General features: G+C 41.7%; 1 protein-coding gene and 1 pseudogene across 1 annotated transcript; both read right to left on the bottom strand.

The window, feature by feature from the left end:
- Positions 1–1,712: 1,712 nt before the first annotated feature.
- On the bottom strand, positions 1,713–18,966 carry LOC142183601 (interferon-induced protein with tetratricopeptide repeats 5-like). Its single transcript, XM_075258742.1, has 3 exons — positions 18,916–18,966; positions 14,701–17,307; positions 1,713–1,730 (listed from the first exon to the last, which is right to left on the bottom strand). Exons 1-2 carry the CDS (start codon positions 18,918–18,920, stop codon positions 15,864–15,866), a joined length of 1,449 nt encoding a protein of 482 aa, XP_075114843.1. The 5' UTR covers positions 18,921–18,966; the 3' UTR covers positions 1,713–1,730; positions 14,701–15,863.
- On the bottom strand, positions 4,519–10,626 carry LOC142183603 (interferon-induced protein with tetratricopeptide repeats 5-like; annotated as a pseudogene).
- Positions 18,967–20,214: the final 1,248 nt, after the last annotated feature.

Raw genomic sequence — 20,214 nt, 5'->3', positions numbered from 1 at the left:
CGGGCAGCCACCATAATTAAACACCCGACATGCGCCATACAATTACAGCGGATGTCAGGAAAGGGATAAAGGCTCAATTCACCCAAAGGGCCACAAACTATGCTGGTTAGAGGCTCAGTTCACTCCAAGGGCCAAATACACTGCTGGTTAAAGGCTTAGTTCACACCAAGGGCCAAAAACTAATCTCTTCTGTTTAAAGGCTCAACTCACCCCAAGGGCCAAAAACTATGCTGGTTAGAGGCTCAGTTCACCCAAAAGGCCAAACCCTATGCTGGTTAGAGGCTCAGTTCACTCCAAGGGCCAAAAATACTGCTGGTTAAAGGCTCAACTCACCCCAAGGGCCAAAAACACTGCTGGTGCAAGGCTCTATTCACCCTAAGGGCCAACAAATAAAACACTGCTGTTTAAAGGCTCAATTCACCCAAAGGGCCAAAAACTATGCTGGCTAGAGGCTCAGTTCACGCCAAGGGCAAAGTACACTGCTGGTTAAAGGCTCAGTTCACACCAAGGGCCAAAAACTAAATCTCTTCTGTTTAAAGGCTCAATTCACCCCAAGGGCCAAAAACACTGCTCGTACAAGGCTCAGTTCACTCCAAGGGCCAAAAACTCCACTGCTGTTTAAAGGCTCAGTTCACTCCAAGGGCCAAAAACACTACTGTTTAAAGGCTCAGTTCACTCCAAGGGCCAAAAACACTGCTGGTTAAAGGCTCAACTCACCCCAAGGGCAAAAAACTCTGCTGGTGCAAGGCTGAACTAACTTAAAGGGCCTAAAACTCTGCAAGTAAAAGGCTCAAGTCACCTCAAAGGCCTCAATCTCTGCTGGTAGCTCAGCTTAAGGGTCTTTGGAAGGGCTCATATGATGGGCCAGAAAAGTAATTCTTGAAGGTCTCACCACATCACACACATAAACTATGACAGTTACGGGTGGAGGCTTTTGAATTTCCAATTGCCTATGCCATCTGTGGTTGTCATGGGCAACGTGATTTAAAGGGGTGCATGCTAATGTTTCTTTAGCTTAAAATTTGGCTCTGTGTCCAAACTATTGTGGAGGAAAGAAGGTTTCCAAGTATTTTTCCACTTTCCATATTGAGTTTGGAGTGTTTAGTTGATAGGCTGTGATATTGGGGTAATACTAGTGTTGGCATCATTTCCTGGGGTGTCATTGTGGACTTGGTGACTCTCCTGAGTTGAATTGTGGTTTCCCCTGAAACTAGCATTTTTTTCCTATAATGGTATTCGATATTCGGTCGAATATTGAGGGGCTACTTGAAACGAATATTGAATATTTCACTACTCGCTCATCTCTAATAATTTTGTATAATTGCTAGCTGAAAATAGGTCATCGATTTTTAAACGGTGGCGGTACAAGTATCAGAACCCCAATGATGGGATGTTTTTCCTGGTGCACATCTCCCGACATTGTTTACATGCTAATGCTAGCTTTCCATTAGTGTTGCCTCTCCATTGTTCTGGTCCATAGTTGGAAGAGCGATAAGTTAACCCACGGAGTCCAATGGACCTCATTAACTATAAACGGGTCCATTGGGTGTCCTTCCTTTCACAACTGAAAACAGTAGTGGGAAAAAATGCTCTGTGCAAATTTTCTGTACTTATAGTACTGCTAAATGTACCAAGGAATATTACAATCAAAAGTAATTTATTTCCACAAATGTAATCATCGTATAGAGTTTATTTTTTAAAAGGGATTACATCATTATTTGAAGATTTCTCTCTATGTGTATATATCAATATCTGAAATATTGGTGCAAATTTGTGACAGAGAGCTCTTGATCTGCGTTAGTTATAAATTTCATGCAATATACATACAGTGATACAATAAAACATGATTATAAAATAATATATTTACAGCTGTGTCTATGTAACTGCTCAGCTAATGTTAAAGATTTGTTCATATAGGCATACAGACATACAGATAATTCATTTTGATATGTTTTCTAGAGTTTCACTACTATATGGAGGGTTGGTGGGTGTTCAATAGCTACAAAATAATGAACTAAATTATTCATAATTATAATTATTCACAAAATCATCCTTAAATGAAAGTTAAAGCTACAAAAGAATTAACTCATTAAGAAGGATGAAATCTACATTAGCTAAATTAGATATCAGCTGGAAATATGGAGTCTAACATATATAGTTTCCAAATTTCTGCTTTCATTACCGTATTTTTCGGACTATAAGACGCACTTTTTTTCCCCAAAATTTTTGGGGAAAAGAAGGGTGCGTCTTATAGTCTGAAGGTGGCGCCTGGCATCCGCTGTAATAGAGAGGCGGAAGCCGGCAAGTGATAGACACCATTACAGGTGCCGGGGCCTGAGACATCGCTGCGCTCCTCTGCCCTGCATGAAGCCAGCAGCAGCGGGAGGAGTGATGCTTAGATCCTCCGTCCCCCCGCCGCTGGCTTCATGCAGGGCAGGGCAGCGATGTCTCAGGCCCCGGCGTCTATCCCTCCCCGGCATCCGCCTCTCTAGTACAGCGGATGCCGGGTCAGTATCCGTGGCCCCTTCTCCCCCGGGGCCGGTCCCCACCGGCCCCGTACCTGTGACGTTGCAGGCCGGCTCCTGCGCGGCGATATCGCAGGAGCCGACCTGTTCAGGTGACAGCCGGGAGCCTAATGAGGCTCCCAGGCCTGTCACTGCTGTATTAGTATTGCGGCTGGTCTCTATGACCAGCCGTAATACTAATAGACAGAATGTCCCATAGATGGCAATACACTTGTATTGCCGTCTATGGGACTTGCGATCAAGTGACCGCAGGTTCAAGCCCCCGGGGGGGATTAAAATAGTTTAAAAAAAAAAAAAAAGCTTTAAAAATTATGAAATAAATAAAAGTTCTAAATCACCTCCTGTTTTTTTTTCAATACAAGGTGATCTAAGCAATAGATATCCCCCAAAATGGTTTAACTAAAAAGTACAGCTGGCCCCGCAAAAAAAACGCCCTATACATCCCCGTACAGCTGCAGGGTCACCTGTCAATGTGGCCTTGCAGCTGTTGCAAAACTACAACTCCCATATATTAAATATTTTACCAGTTTTTGCTTCAAAATTTTTTTTCCCTATTTTCCTCCTCTAAAACCTAGGTGCGTCTTATAGTCCAGTGCGTCTTATAGTCCGAAAAATACGGTAATAGGTGACTAGATTTCTTGAAGACTATTTTTCACCCTTTAACCTCTGTACAGGGATCTAGACTTCACTGCAACTTGGTCTCTACCTCTTGACGTGGAGGGGACAGGTGACCAGAAAGATCAGGAACTATGGTTGAAAAAATTGGTAAAAAATCCAGCGTCAAACCAGACCACAACGAAATCTTCAATAAAACATAGCTTTTATTGCGGGTCCAAATAAAATGTTACATAGTAACACGGAGTAGACAATTGCTGAAACACATAAGTTGGCAAAACATTACAACATTAAGAAGAAATTTATGCAACATTTTTGGTGAGCTGAATTTTTCAATTCTTTTGTACTTAGGAACTATGGGTCTGTGAACCAAAGAATCAGGCAAATGCATAATGTGAATACAAAATATAAGCAGAACAGACAGCATAATGTACAAGCAAAGCGTGAAATCAAGCAAAAGTTCATGGCTGTTAACAAGGATACACAATAAGGAAGAGGCAAGAATATCCAAATGGCTGACACAGAATCCCGACTGCACAATGCACCGCTAAGGGAACAGGGATGGAAGACTATCCCTGACGTTACGGCGGCCACCTGCGGGTGGTGGTCAGCTGTACCCAAGCTAGCCTTGGCCCCAACAACTCCTGTCTCTCTAACACGAAGGCCTAGCCGACAGATAGGGCAAGAGCTACAAGAGAGTTAGGGACTGGGGATACTAAGGTGGTCACCCCTAAAGAAACCAAGGTGCAACTGCAGACAAAACAAACAGAATGGTATGTGCTGGACAACAGACACGCAGCACAACACAATACGCAACAAGAGAATGAGGAAAGGGATAGTGGAAGGGTGAGGAAAGGGTGAGGAAAGAGTTAGCACAGGACTGGGGCAAAACAAACTAGAACCCCAACTTCCTCACAAACACCAAGACAGTGACCGGCAACCAGAACTGAAGGACAGGGCAGAGTAGAAGTGTGGAGGGACAAACCAGACTCACACACAAACAACACTCACACCGCTTCCAAGTCAGCTAAAGTTTCCACAAACAATCCTCCTCCCTGAGAAACAAATTCTTGTTGGTTACAACGAAAACCAGCAACTATTGGAGCCATCCCTCTTCCTTATACAGGCCCCAGAACCGTCCGATAGGATAATGGTAATGACTAACACCTGAGGTTCAATACAAAGAACCTCAAGTGTATTCTGAAGGCCGATACTCAGAAGCACAAACAGAATGGACTAATGGCAAGGAAACCACCAGCAGACCCCAGAACACCGGATCACACACAAACTTTATACAAGTATTCAGGTCATAACAAAACGTCAAACAAAAAATTGAAGCAAACATTACACCTTAAACCACAAGATTCTTCTTTATTTGTCATATCATCATCTTCAGCTCACAGAGTTGGCTCACATATTCTTCATTGTAAGGGTCATATTTCAAGGCTTTTTCGTAACAATCAATTGCTTCAATCCTTTCACCAGTAGTCTTATAAACAAAGCCAAGCAAAGCAAACCCCTCAGCATTGTGAATATTGTTCCTAATCTTCTTTGAAGAAATTCGTTTTAGAGACTTTTCAACATATTCTCTCTCGCTTCTCAATATTGGAAACTGCAGACTCTTTTTATAGTAGTCGATGGCTTCAGCTTCAGACTTCATGTGATATTCTTTGAATTTTCCATAATTGTAATAGATCATCTGCTTCTCCTCTTCTATGAGAGTAGTAAATGCCATAACGGCTCTAAATGTGTCTTCTGCTTTTTGATATTCCTTTGCTTCACCATACATATTGGCCAAGTCTACATAAGCATGCACAAATGTTTTCTTGATCTCCAGCGTTTTTTCAAAATGGAAGATGGCATTCTGGATAAGGTCATTTAATTCTCTTGACTCTGTTTGTCCTCTATAAGGGTTTCCATGTCTTATCTGCTTTTTTGATTCAGATACTTTTGCCTATAACATATTCCAACTTGGTGATGTAGAAATCCAGAATTTGGGATGAGATCTAATGCAGTTTTTAGGACACGCAAGGCCTCATCTATCATCCCAGCTCTCCTGTAAAACATTGAAACATAACGGAGTAAATATGGAAGGTTTGGGGCTTGTTTTATGGCTTCTTCAATATATGGTCTTCCCTCATCAGTTCTATCCAGGACTTGCAGCTTCAATGCCAGAAGAGCCTTCACCACGGCATCATTTGGATTCTTCTCTATGGCGCGTTTCAGTAGATCCAGTGATTTGCATTCTGAAGCAGGACAATATCTGCCATTGAATTTTTCCAATCTATAGACCACTGTTGCATATCCAGTGATCCACTCAGGATCTTCTGGCTCTAGCTCCAAAGCCTTCTCAAAGCATTGTTTTGCATCTTCATAGTATTGTCCACAAAATTTTAACAGTGACCAGGCCTTCTCTCCATAGATTTCAGATACGTCTGGTTTATCTTTTAGTTCTTTATAAATCTTCTCTACTTTTTCTATGTATTGTTGAGCATCTTCATACTGGTTTAAGTAGTAGAACACCCATGCATAGTTCCCATATGTCACCAAATATTTTTGATCAGTCCCATCCGGATTGTTCTCTTTAATCATTTCTTCTGCTTTTTGCAAATTTTCAATAGCCTTTGTGTAGTCTCTTTTCAGATGCATCACATAGGCCAGTAGATTGTACACCATGTATTTGTTCTTGGTCACAAGAAATGTCAACTGGTCATATAATCTTTCTTCTAGTTCTTCGGGGTCTGTGTCCCTTAAAAGAAGTTTCCAAGTAAAGTGACATTTTAGTTGTAGTAAACGCAGCTTGAGTGCCTCCTTTTGTGATCCACTGTGAAAATAAGATCGGAGATTGACAATTAGTATTAGTATTTGATAAAAGGTGATAACATCTACACACAGAAATGTGCTAGGTATTATACAATTATGAAAGTTATAATCATGTAATGTATAAAAATTGATATCCATTGTTATCCATAAAAGCTGAATGCTAGATATAGTTGCTTATGTTTGAAACTGGAATAATGTTATATGACAAGATGGTACCTGCACTTCTGAGTGAGATCCTTTGTGTACAAGTGAGACTTGCTTGGCTTGACTCGCTGCCAGATGACAACTCCCTGGAGATACCACTCAAGACTGAGAGTAGCTGGCTATATATGGAACTGCTTAAACCTTCCTTCTTTGTGTGATTAAGATTTATTACACCAATCATGAAGGAATACAGGACTTACACTGTTGTTATCTCTCTTCCTTTCTCTGCTGCTATTTAACCCCACATTGCCTTAAATAAACTACGTCAATGTCCTTCCTCCTTGGCTGAGAGAGGAACTAATTCCAACATTGTATGTTTGGTGTCATTTCCTTACTACTGGCACTCAGCCTTATTAATTAGGATGACAGTTACCCAGGATTACTGGTCAATTGGTCATCAACATGGCTTCTGACTATTTCACATTGTATGTGTAACCCTATAGACAATAGATAATTAAAGCGTACTGTGCGTTGTTTGTTATATACCACGCATCTCTGAAGACATGAAATGCTCCCTTTAACCATCATCTAGTAAAATAATTTTGGTCTGGATGTGTTAATAAGCAGAACTACAGCATAGTTAGCGCTCTGACAGATTGGAAAGCAGAAACCACCTTGATAATAATGCTGTAGCTTAGATTAAGATAAGAGATAAGATAATCCTTTAATAGTCCCACAATGGGGAAATTTCAGTGATACAGTTTCATAGATGGTACAGTAGTATATAACAAGAGAGAAACACGTACAAGCTCATGGCAGATAGAGAAATCCTAGGAATCATAGCAACTAAAAAAGAAAGAAACACAGACACAATGCAGGATCATTTAGTTCTCTGTGTGAAGTGTGAAATGTTAATAATACAGCTGAATGTGGTTGGAGGACATGAGGAGGGGGTCACAGCATGTAGATATAACAGGCAAAAAATGTTTTTTGCAGAGGTGGGGGACATTTGCAGCTATCATGATAACATGTGGCAGTTCCTTTGGTAGGTAGTGAGATCTCATGTTCACAGCTGATAGTTCAGTATCTTGCATCAGCACTAAATGCCCTACATGTCCTTCATCACAAGCCTTCCTCCTCCTTTCTTCTTACCACTGTGTTCTACTGCCCAGAGAAGTCTGAAGCCATCCAGGTAGACAGGGTGCTGCTCTCTTGCCAAGCTTCCATAAACACATGGGGTAGGTGGGTGATGGTAAGTTCCCAGGCTGTAACAGAATCTCATGTGTCCACAGTAAAAGAAAGAAATACCAGTCAGCTGTAGGCATCTTCCCACATCAGCAATCAACTCCAAAAATCATCTCCTTGAAAGAAGAAGTCTGCACTTTCCTGCAGGTCTCTCGTCCAGCTTTGTCTGCTTCATGGTAACCATGTGGTTCTTAGCTCGTGGTGGGGATGGTAACAGGCACATGTGCACACAGGAAAACTCCAGGTCTTGAGTCATTGTCCATGCTTTAACAATAGAAACTCCACAGGGTCTTCCATTTGATTTATAGTTGCTAATTCATAGTGCTAGTTTGCTTAGTTAGAGGATTCTTGAACATACAGACAAAAAGAGTGAAAAGGAAAGATAAAGATTACCTCAACATATACATCATACAGAGCATGTAACTCACCCAAGCACCCAACTATTTATTTACTTGGTCCCATTGTTATGCCAACTACCCAATGTGGATAAGGGCAGCTAGCGACCCTCTTATACTCTTTACTTCTTGGTGTGTTGTTTCCAAATAGGCACATAATATTACTGGGCAATTTAGTTGAAGTAGCTTCATGTAGAGAAGACCTTCACAGTCGTGCCATCAAACACAAGTAACATCTTTCACAGATTGCATTAGTATTGCAAGGCGCCCCAGAGGCACAGTAGTGTTCTTGTTCACACAAGGGATGCACACCAAGCTTATACAGATCATGATAGTCAAGGCTGTTGCTACAGTCTGCACTTTTGGGAAAAGTACTAGCTTAAGAATAGTCTAACTTCTGGAATTCAGTGTTGTTGCCACCCTGGCATGACAGAAAACATTAACCTGTATCATGCATAAGTTGTACTTTGGTAAGCACAAAGATACTGTGGAGGAAATCCCCATACCAAGTCTATACCAGAACATTCTAAAATAAGAAGTGATGCAGTGACAGTAGCATAATACTATTATACAGTTGTAAGCCGATGGCTGGTCAGATAATGGAGGGGGTGTACATCTCACCCAGTCTACTCAGGTGGGTGAGATGAGAAAACTCCAGAAGGAATGTTTGTTCTCAGCAGACAACTTTCGTCTGCTGAGCATTTTGTTAAATGCTCAGTATTGGGCTGGATTTTTTAGGAATGGCAGGTAGGTTGGCAGTGTCATTCCACCCCCCTCCAGTCCACACTTTGGGGATGTTCCAGCAGAGACTCAGCTGCAGAGAGTCTGCTCATCAAGGGAGCTTATGAAGCCAGCTCCAGGAGAAGACTTTGGGCAGAGCTTGGCTGGAGAGCTAACAGAGAGGTCATATTTTTGGAGCTGTGTCCTGAATGATTCTACTGGCTTTTGGATTTCTGTTATTCCAGGTGAAGTAACCTATTCTATTCTATGTTTAGTTAGAGCCTAGCCGGGCAGGCATTTATTTTTGTATTGTTTCCTTTTGTTGCTGCACTACCTTATTGAGTGAAAATAAACTCTACCTTTGTTTTGGATTAAAGAAACTGGACTTGTGTGTCTATGCCACCTCACCTAGCAACCCAAGGCCCTGACACAGTGTACAATGCAACCACATGAGTCAATATTTACAAAATGGTTCTGGTTTCACAAGAAATCTGAGATTCACTTAGTTACACTTTAAGGAACAACTATGGAAGGAGGTGGCATCCACCATCTCACAAGTACATACCTCCCTACTGTCCTGGATTTAGCAGGACAGTACCGGAATCCTGGTCCTATCCCACTGTCTCGGTCGGCAGGAGCAGGAACCATCTGCAGACAGGCCCTGCCTCACCACTCTTCCCTCTGTGTGCTCCAGCCCTGGGATGTCACTCACATTGCATCTACAGTTTCCTGAAGTCTCCGGGAGAAGAAAACTCATAGAGCAATGAGGGAGTGATGAGATGTGAGTATCAGTGTTGTATATGTTTGTGTGTTTCCAGCAAGATGACCTTAACCTGTGGGGGCTGATAAGGGAGACATTAAACTGGGGAGCCAGATGATGGGAATATTAAACTGAGGGGCCAAATACAGAGGACATTAAACTGGAGGGACCAGATGAGAGGAACGTTAAACTAGGTGGAACAGATGAAGCATACATTAAACTGGAAGGCCAGATAAGGGGGTCATTTAACTGGGGAACTAGGTGAGGGGGGCAGATGAGGGGAGCTTTAAACTGGAGGGGTAGCAGATGAGGGGGACGTTAAGCTAGGGACCAGATGGGGGCATTAAAATGTGGGACCAGATGAGGGGGGCATTCAACTGAGGGCCACATAAGGGGAAATGAAACTGGGGGTCAAATGAGGGAGACATTAAACTGTTGCGCCAGATGAGGGGGACATTAAACTGTGGTGCCAGATGAAGGAGACTTTAAACTTGGGGGTCAGATAAGGGGGAAGTTAAACTTGGAGTCAGATAAGGGGGACAATAAACTAGGGGTAGATGAAGAGGGACATTAAACTGAGGGAAGAGAAAGGGGACATTAAACTGAGAGAAGATAAAGGGGTCATTAGACTGGGGTGGGTCAGATGAGGGAGACATTAAACTGGGGGCCAGTTGAAGGGGAAATTAAACTAGGGGGCCAAATGAGGGTGAATTAAACTGGGGGATCACATGAGGGGGACAATAAACTGGGGAACCAGATGAGAAGGGAATTACACTGAGGGGGCAGGTGAAGAGGATATTAAACTGGGAGGCTAGATGAAGGTAATATTAAACTGGGGGGAAGATGAGGGGGACATTAAACTGGGTAACCAGATAAGGGGACATTAAACTGGAGGAAGATAAAAAGGATATTAAACCATGGAGGATGACAATATAATGTGGGGTGATTGTAGGGGCATTTTACTGTGTAGGGGTATAAGAGAAATGGATGGGAATAGGCAGAGTTAAAGTAGACGTGGGTGGGTTAAATTTGCAGCTTCACAATCTGTTTAGCTTTCTGTTCTTTGAAAGTAGGGAGGTATACAAATACATAACCTACCAGCATCCCTATCTATTCCCCTGCAAAAAACATGCACACTACATTACAAGTGCAAATCTTTTCTAAACCAACCAGATTCTGCAAGCTATTAGTACATCATGAGACTGGAAAGAGATCTACTAGATAAACTGTAGCTAAAAGTTGACATACATACAATATATAGTCTATTAGCATTTCACATAGTTATTGCATCTTGGAGGTTAATATAGTAATGTGGGAGATTATTTACCTCATTCTGTACAGTCTTCTGCCCTTTCAGTCTCCTGGAATGAAGCTTTCAGAGTATAATCCAGTGGTCCTGTGTCCGTGCATTTATAGCCAGGTACAGTAATCCTCAAAGGCACACACTTCAGGAGGAGGAGAAAGAAGTGGAAACTACCTGCCCAATGGTAACAATAACAGGCTAATGTTGTGCGGAAGAGAATAGAAACTAATATCGAATTGTTATGTTAGTAAACAGACATGATGAGAATATTTATGCTTGCAGTGACTTTATATTGTGCTGCTACTTTCGTTATGATCTTAAATTGGCTATATCCATTTTTTTCTAATTATACAAGTAAAATATGGAAATGAGGTGATTTGAATTTTTAATACTTAGATTCATATAATATACTGCAATACGTCTGAAATATATTAGAGGGAGTTTATTAAGACTGGTGTTCTGTATTCTTAATTATGTGCTCAATAATGTAAGATGCCTCTGATCTATTAATAGGCATAACAAAAACCAGATGGGCATTGCAGTGAAATGAATATAAACTGGGTGCACCAAAACAACACTGAACACTATACAGAAAAAGAGACATAATAATTAGAGATGAGCGAACAGTGAAATATTCGAGATTCGATATTCGTTTCGAGAACAGCCTCAATATTCGACTACTCGATTGACTATCGAATCCCATTATAGTCTATGGGAAAAAATGCTTGTTTCATGGGAAACCACTATTCGACTAAAGGAGAGTCACCAAGTCCACGAGTAGCAGGAGGAGAGTGTTTAGGAGGAACGCTGTGCAGTTAAAGCACACGGACCCCATTATAGTCTATGTGGTCCGTGCGCTTTAACTGCACAGCGCTTGCACTTGCGCTGATAAAAAGTAAGCTCCCTCGTAACCACAAGCTGCCAGCTCTCCCGACTAGCAAAGACGAGCCTGCGGCAAATCAACGCTGGTTCTGCAGCAGGCTCGTCCTTGCTAGGAGCTGGCAGCTTGCTGTTACGAGGGAGCTGACTTTTTCTCATAGGAATGCATTGACCAGCGTTGATTGACCAGTGTACAGCATTCGGCCAATCAACGCTGGTTCTGCTGGAGGCTCGCCTGTGAGGTGGCGGAGTCTAAGATCGGACCACAGCAGTCTTCATTGTGGTCCGATCTGAGACTCCGCCTCCTCACAGAGGCCGAGGGGAAGTGAATGAACATAAAAACTCTCCTGGGCTCTGACACACTCCCTATCATCTTTTGACCTTATTAATGATGCCAGCATAACCCAGCAGGGAGTGTGCTGGAGCCCAGAAGAGGTGAGTAACAATGTTTTTTATGTTTGTCACCTCCCCTGGTCTTCTGATCGTTATACTGAAAAACCCCAAATTATAATCGTTTGAGGGTGGTCCACTTTGGCTATTACTGCTGTGTGGACAGGGGCGAACCTGCCCCTTTCGCCGCCCGTGGCGAACTACAGAAAGCTGCCCCCCCCCGCCGGGAGGAGGGGGCGGAGCGGAGGGGGCGTGGCAGAGCTGAGGGGGAGTGGTGAAGTGCAGCGGCGGGGCTTAGCGCCGTTCGCCGGCAAAGAGCAGGCACGGAGACGACCTGCTCTCTGCCTGAGCGTGAGGGGAGGCTGCTGGAGCAGCGCTGCTCCAGTAGCCTCCCCAAACCACTGCTTGGTGCTAAGCCAGTCCAGGACAGCTTGTCCTGGACTGGCTTAGGTAACCAAAAATGCCGCCCTCCCTGAGACCCTGGCATAGCGCCGCCTGAAGCGCTTGCTTCAGGTCACCTCATGGGAGGTGCGGCACTGTGTGTGGAGGGGCCAATATTGGACATAATACTGTGTGAAGGTCATAATATTGTGTGGAGGGGCCACTTTGGGGTAGTATACTTTGTTAAGGGGCTGTTATGTGACATTATACTGTGTGCGTGGGCTGCTATGGGACATTATATTGTATGGAGAGGCCACTATGGGACAATGTTCTGTGCGGAATGGCCGCTATGGAGTATTATATTGTCTGGAGGCCAGTTTGGGACACATATTGTGTGTTAATGAGGCACTGTACTTTCTGGGGGCAAGAAAAGGGGGTGCTATGTTGTGTGTGTGTGTGTGGGGGGGGAATTGAAGGCGCAAGTCAAGAGTTTGCTATTGGACCCAGTCTGCCCCTGAGGACAGGAGACACTGTGTTGAGCACACTGAAGGGCAAGAGGTACTTTGAGGGATAGCATATTGTGAGTCCACATCTCCAAATCGGGCATAGCTTTACTTTGAATCGGAGGTGACTACCTAAAAGTTTTCACAACATGTGTAGTGTGCTGATCTAACCCACTACTCCAACTCTATCCTGAAAATTTGAATCCTACCTTTGAAAATCTCGCTACTTTTCACTTTCTTGAAACCCACCATCTTGCAATCTTACCAAACCACTTGCCAACTCTTCTCTTTTAGCTTCTTATCGCCTTATCCCCAGTACAGATACGTGCACATCAATAGGCATATTCACCACAATGATACATGCACAATTATACAGGAATGCTCTGTATTTGCATCCGTTGGTATAATTAAAAAAAAAAAAAAAAAAAAAAGAGTCCTATGGGCCCTAAGGCAAATTTTGGTAAAGGGCATTAAGTTGTTGACCTATCCAGAAAACCACTGTAGATTACATATTAGGTGACAAGGAAGAAAAAAGCACATGGGCATAGGAAAAGAGGAAAAAAAATATATTAAAACTTTACTTAATAATGTAATGCAATTATTAAAAAGAAATATAACCTCTTCCAGTGTCAGGTATTTTTTGATTTTTGTTTTTGACTCCCCAACTTTCAGAGCCCAACTTTGATATATTTCTGATCACTGAGCTTTTTGAGGGCTTACCGTTTGTTGGACAAATTGTACTTCCCAATGATACCATTGAATATTCTGTATGCCGTAATGAGAAGCTGGAAAAAAATCAGAATGGGAGTGATGGAGGAAAAACTGCATTTGTGTAGCCTTCTTATGAGCCTTGTTTTTACGGTAACCAAAATGACATATCATCTGTATTCTATCGGTTGGTAAGATTCTGAGGATACCAAATATATATATCTAGTTGTTGACTGTCTGGTTGAAGAAAGCCATATGCATAGTTAGGGAATTTGTTGTATATTCATTAGCTCAGACGAGCAGGATTTCTGTTATTTCTGTTATGTTATGCTTATTCTGTTTTGCCATTTTTGCTAAATAAACGTACAGGGTAACACCTGTTTGCACCTGAATTTTTGTGTCTGTCTCTGACTGTCTGCCTGCTACCACTGAGCCTATCCTCACACAATATAAATATATATATATATATATATATATATATATATATATATATATATATACACACACACACACACACATAGTTTTACTGTGGTTAATGTTTATCGTCAATGTTCTTCTTTTTGTGATGGCCATGAGAAATATTGGCCTTTTTGTAGTATAACAGTGCGGGGATAACATACTATGACATGTTATACACACACACACACACAAAGAGATCACCATGTACACTGTGACATCACATCATATACAAGTAGTCATTTCAATTTTCATTTCCGCATCCTCTTCCATCATTCATAGTTTTCACTAACTGCATCCATGGTCTCAGTGGACATGCCCCCTTAGTTGTTGGGCCCCATAGCATCTGCTATGTCTGCTACTTTGGTAGTTACACCCATGCTCAGTAAATGATGACTGCCTTCAAGCTGTAGCTCCCTCAGGGTAGTCCTGGCAGCAGCAAAGATTACTCTCCCCCAACCATAGTCCTGGATTGTGCCCTTCAAAGGCTGCCCTGGCAACTCTGTAGTTGCCCTTCTTGTCAAAGCTTCAACGTTTAGACTTTCACCTCTGTCCCCTCCTGCACTTCCCTTCACTCTTCAGCACTGTCTTCAACAAAAATTCTAAGACAGCATGTGAGAGTGGGGGTAAGCACAAGAAAAGGGAGAGGTGTGTGAGTACTTGAGGAACGTGAGAGATTTTCCTACAATTTTGGAAGTTTGGAACGTCCAGTTGCTATCCACCCCCCACATCTATAATACTGCTAAATAACACCAAGGAATATTACAATCAAAAATAAATCAATTCCAGAAATGAATAATAATAATTGTATAGAGTTTATTAATAAAATAGGATTACACCATTATTTTAACACCTCTCTCCATGTATATAAATATATGAAATGTTTGTGGAATCCAACATCAAAGTTCTCTCAATCTGTGTTAGTTACGCTGCAATATGTTACAAATCTGATGCAATATACATAAAGTAATACAATATAACGTCATAACACAATAATATATTTACATATGTGTCAATGTAACGGCTCAGCTAATGGCAAATATGTGTTCATATATACTTACAGACATATAGGTAATACATTTTGATATACTGTAAAGTGTTCTATAGTTTCACTACTATATGGATGTTTTGTGGGTAAAAAAAATATCGAATAAGATTATTCACAAAATCATCCTTAAATGAAAAAATTTAAAGCTATAAAAAAATTCACTCATTAGGAAGAAGATATATATTAGCTAAAATTCAGCTACGTCTAGCTTACATATTGTATCAATGCTTACCTCCATTAAATGGCAAATGGAGGGGACAGGTGACCAGGAAGATCAGGAACTATGATCAGGCAAATGCATAATGTGAATACAAATATAAGCAGAACAGACAGCATAATGTACATTGAAAGAGTGAAAACAAGCAGGAGTTAATGGCTGGTAACAAGGATACACAATCAGGAAGATGGCCAGAATATCCAGAAGGCTAGCTTTAACACAGGAATCCAAGGAGGACATTAGAACAGCTAACAGGGATACATGGAATAATGGAAGGACATACAAATATGCACAAGAATACATAGCAGGAGGACGTGTATATCTACAGAGTAGCAGTAAGCATACATTTGGAAGGGCCAGCGTGCCCACTCTGGTCTTCATAGCAGAAGGACATGTTAGTAAAGACATTAGTGCAAAGAAAGTCATCATGGCATTCAAAAATGCAGACAAACTAGAGAATTGCTTAGACATACAGACAGAAGGACAGCATGCATCCAAACAGCAGATCACCAAACACAAAACTTAAGCAAAAAGAGCGCTTTACTCAGCATGCTGACAGCAAAATGTAGTGCACACAGGGATGCGGAGCAGAGACTAAAGCATTGCTCAGGTCTGTACACTAATCCTTTAAGAACTAGGAGGGTGCACAGCGGTAACCAGTCAGCTAGATCTGTTGAGAAAAGTACTATGTGAGAAAGCACAGTGTGCCAAGATTACACTTTGAGCCATAGGATTCTTCGTTACTTGTTTGTCATATCATCAGCTTCAGCTCACAGAGTTCGCTCACATATTCTTCATTGTAAGGATCATATTTTAAGGCTTTTTCGTAACAATCAATTGCTTCATTCCTTTCTCCTTTAGTCTTATGGACAAAGCCAAGCAAGGCAAAACCCTCAGCATCGTGAAGATTGTTCCTAATCTTCTTTGAAGAAATTCGTTTTAGAGACTTTTCAACACATTCTCTCTCTCGTCTCAGTATTGGAAACTGCAGACTCTTTTTATAGTAGTCGATGGCTTCAGCTTCAGACTTCATGTGATATTCTTTGAATTTTCCATAATTGTAGTAGATCTGCTGCTTCTCCTCTTCTATGAGAGTAGTAAATGCCATAACGGCTCTAAATGTGTCTTCTGCTTTTTGATATTCCTTTGCTTCACAGTACATATTGGCCAAGTCTACATAAGCATACACAAATGCTTTCTTGAACTTCAGCGTCTTTTCAAAATGGAAGATGGCATTCTGGATAAGGTCATTTAATTCTCTTGCCTCTGTTTGTCCTCTATAAGGGTTTCCATGTCTCTGATTTTCTTGATTGAGATACTTTTGCCTATAACATATTCCAACTTGGTGATGTAGAAATCCAGAATTTGGGATGAGATCTAATGCAGTTTTTAGGACACGCAAGGCCTCATCTATCATCCCAGCTCTCCTGTAAAACATTGAAACATAACGGAGTAAATATGGAAGGTTTGGGGCTTGTTTTATGGCTTCTTCAATATATGGTCTTCCCTCATCAGTTCTATCCAGGTCTTGCAGCTTCAATGCCAGAAGAGCCTTCACCACGGCATCATTTGGATTCTTCTCTACTGCACGTTTCAGTAGATCCAGTGATTTACATTTTGAAGCAGGGCAATATCTGCCATTGAATTTTTCCAGTCTATAGACCACTGTTGCATATCCAGTGATCCACTCAGGATCTTCTGGCTCTAGCTCCAAAGCCTTCTCAAAGCATTGTTTTGCATCTTCATAGTATTGTCCACAAAATTTTAACAGTGACCAGGCCTTCTCTCCATAGATTTCAGATACGTCTGGTTTATCTTTTAGTTCTTTACAAATCTTCTCTACTTTTTCTATGTATTTTTGAGCATCTTCATACTGGTTTAAGTAGTAGAACACCCATGCATAGTTTGCATATGTCACCAAATATTTTTGATCAGTCCCATCTGGATTGTTCTCTTTAATCAATTCTTCTGCTTTTTGCAAATTTTCAATTGCCTTTGTGTAGTCTCTTTTCAGATGCATCACATAGGCCAGTAGATTGTACACCATGTATTTGTTCTTGGTCACAAGAAATGTCAACTGGTCATATAATCTTCCTTCTAGTTCTTCGGGGTCTGTGTCCCTTAAAAGAAGTTTCCAAGTAAAGTGACATTTTAGTTGTAGTAAACGCACCTTGAGTGCCCCCTTTTGTGACCCACTGTGAAAATAAGATAGGGGATTGACAATTAGTACAGAAGAACTTCACAGCCATCCCTTCAATCATGCTACTCAAGGCTGTTGCTACAGTCTGCACCACTGGCTTTTGGGAAAGGTACTAGTCTAAACTAGTCTGACTTCTGGACTTCAGGGTTGTTGCTACCCTGGCATGGTAGAAAACATTAACCTGTATCATGCATAAGTTGTACTTTGGTAGGAACAAAGATACTGCTTGCAGCACAACTATGGAGGAAATCCCCGCACCAAGTCTATACCAGAACATACTAAAATAAGAAGTGATGCAGTGACAGTAGCATAATACTATTATACAGTGTACAATACAATGCAACCACATGAGTCAATATTAACAAAATGTTTCTGGTTTCGCAAGAAATCTGTGATTCATTTAGTTACACTTTAAGGAACAACTATGGAAGAAGGGTTCAGATGAGGGGTACATTAAACTGGGAGGTCAGATGAGGGGGTCATTTAACTGGGGAACCAGATGAGGGGGGCATTAAACTGGGGGGGGCAGATGAAGGGGATATTAAACTGGGGGGGCAGATGAGGGGGGCTTTAAACTGGAGAGGGGGCAGATGAGTAGGACATTAAACTGGGGGCCAGATGAAGGACATTAAATTGTGGGGTTAGATGGGGGGGCATTAAACTGGGGGCCACATAAGGGGACATTAAACTGGGGGTCAGATGAGGGAGGCATTACACTGTGGCGCCAGATGAGGGGAGACATTTAACTTGGAGGTCAGATGAGGGGGACATTAAACTGGGAGTCAGATAAGGGCGCAGATGAAGAGGGACATTAAACTGAGGGAAGATAAAGGGGGACATTAAACTGAGAGAAGATAAAGGGGGTCATTAAACTGAGGTGGGTCAGATGAGGGGAACATTGAACTGGGAGATCAAATGAGGAGGGCATTAAACTGGGGGGACCAGATGATGGGGACATGAAACTGGGGGGCCAAATGGGGGGGCATTCAACTGGGGGGATCAGAGATGAGGGGGACATTAAACTGGGGAATGAGATCAGAGGGGCATTAAACTGGGGGGCCAGATGAAGAGGACATTAAACTGGGGGGCCAAATGAGGGGGGCATTAAACTGGGGGGGTTAGATGAGGGGGGCATTAAACTGAGGAGTCAGATAAGGGGACATTAAACTGTGGGATCATCAGGAGGATGACAATATAATGTGGGGGTGACTGTAGGAACATTATACTGTATAGGGGTACAAGAGAAATGGATGGGAATAAGCAGAGTTAAAGTAGACGTGTGTGGGCTAAATTTGCAGCTTCACAATCTGTTTAGCTTTCTGTTCTTTGAAAGTAGGGAGGTATACAAATACATAACCTACCAGCATCCCTATTTATTCCCCTGCAAAAAACATGCACATTACATTACAAGTGCAAAATCTTTTCTAAACCAACCAGATTCTGCAAGCTATTAGTACATCATGAGATTGAAAAGAGATCTACTAGATAAACTGTAGCTAAAACGTGACATAAAATACAATATATAGTCTATTAGCATTTCACATAGTTATGGCATCTTGGAGGTTAATATAGAAAATGTATAGTAATGTGGGAGATTATTTACCTCATTCTGTAAAGTTTTCTGTCCTTTCAGTCTCCTAGGATGAAGCTTTTGGAGTATAATCCGGTGGTCCTGTGTCCGTGCATTTATAGTCAATCCCACAGTCACACACATCAGGAGGAGGAGAAAGGAGGGGAAATGAAACCATTCAGTGATGGAAAGAACAGGCTGATGCCGTGCAGAAGAGAATGGAAACGAAACTAGAGACTGCTAGTAAACAGTGATGAGGGTATTCATGCATGCGCTAACTTTCACTGGCTATATAGATCAGATAATAATGATTTTTTTTCTTCCTTTTTTCCATTTACAATGTAAAATAATTAGATTAATTTTTAATACTTAGATTTTTTTGATTGCTCAGTTCCTCAGGAGGTGTGCCTGGTGATTCATTACCTCGGTACTTCGGCACTTGGTTGTATTGCACAGCCGGAGCTCAGGACTAGCCACTGCCAGAGTATCATCCAACTCCAGTGGATTAACCCCTTGGATGCCGTGATCAATAGCAAATATGGCATCCAAGGGTCCAGGGCCCTAATAAGATTGTAGGGTCCAAGGGGTTGCCATGCAGCCAGGAGAACAAGCAATTGCCTATGCCAATCACACATGGTGAGTCTACAACACTGTGTATTACAGCACATGTTAGGTTTCCTCATGTGCATATAAGCTCCAACTATCAAATAATAGTGTTATACTGTATATCCCATACGGTGGACACTGTAATAAGAAAATACACCATAATTTGCAAATTAATGTATTTTGGTCACCTTGTCACCATCTCCGTCATGTAAACAATGAATTATTAAAAGTTAAGTTTGACATATATTTGGAGTTTTTCAAGTTGCTGGATACCATTTTTTTTTTTTTTTTTCTCTGTTGCTGCCTAGATCAAGAGGTTTTTTATTCCATGCATTTGAAGGCTCTTGTCTGGTTACCATTCACACTAGGTTATTACCAGGCTGTGAAAATGTGTTTGTTTTTCCTGATAATTGCAGTTTGCTGATAAAGCCCAGTCTGTTATCTCTCTATGTAAACACACAGATAACACTGAGTCCATTCTGTACAAACATTTGCATGTTATCTGATCTGCATAAGTGTTCTGTGTCCTATTCAGCAGGAGGGAGGAGGGGGGGGAAGAAATCCAGGAAGTGAGAAGTGAGACGGCAGGCAGAGTGCTGAGACACTGAGATGGGAGAAATCCCTTTAAATATGAGTGTCATGCAAAGGGTCTGAATACGTATCACCATGTGATATTTCAGTCTTTCCTTTTTAATAAATTTGCAAAAATATCTACATTTCAGTTTT

Source organism: Leptodactylus fuscus, chromosome 10 (assembly GCF_031893055.1).
Source record: "Leptodactylus fuscus isolate aLepFus1 chromosome 10, aLepFus1.hap2, whole genome shotgun sequence".
Taxonomy (NCBI): Eukaryota; Metazoa; Chordata; class Amphibia; order Anura; family Leptodactylidae; genus Leptodactylus; species Leptodactylus fuscus.
Note: the sequence above shows the minus strand (reverse complement) of the source record. Positions and strands in the feature narration are given on the sequence as shown.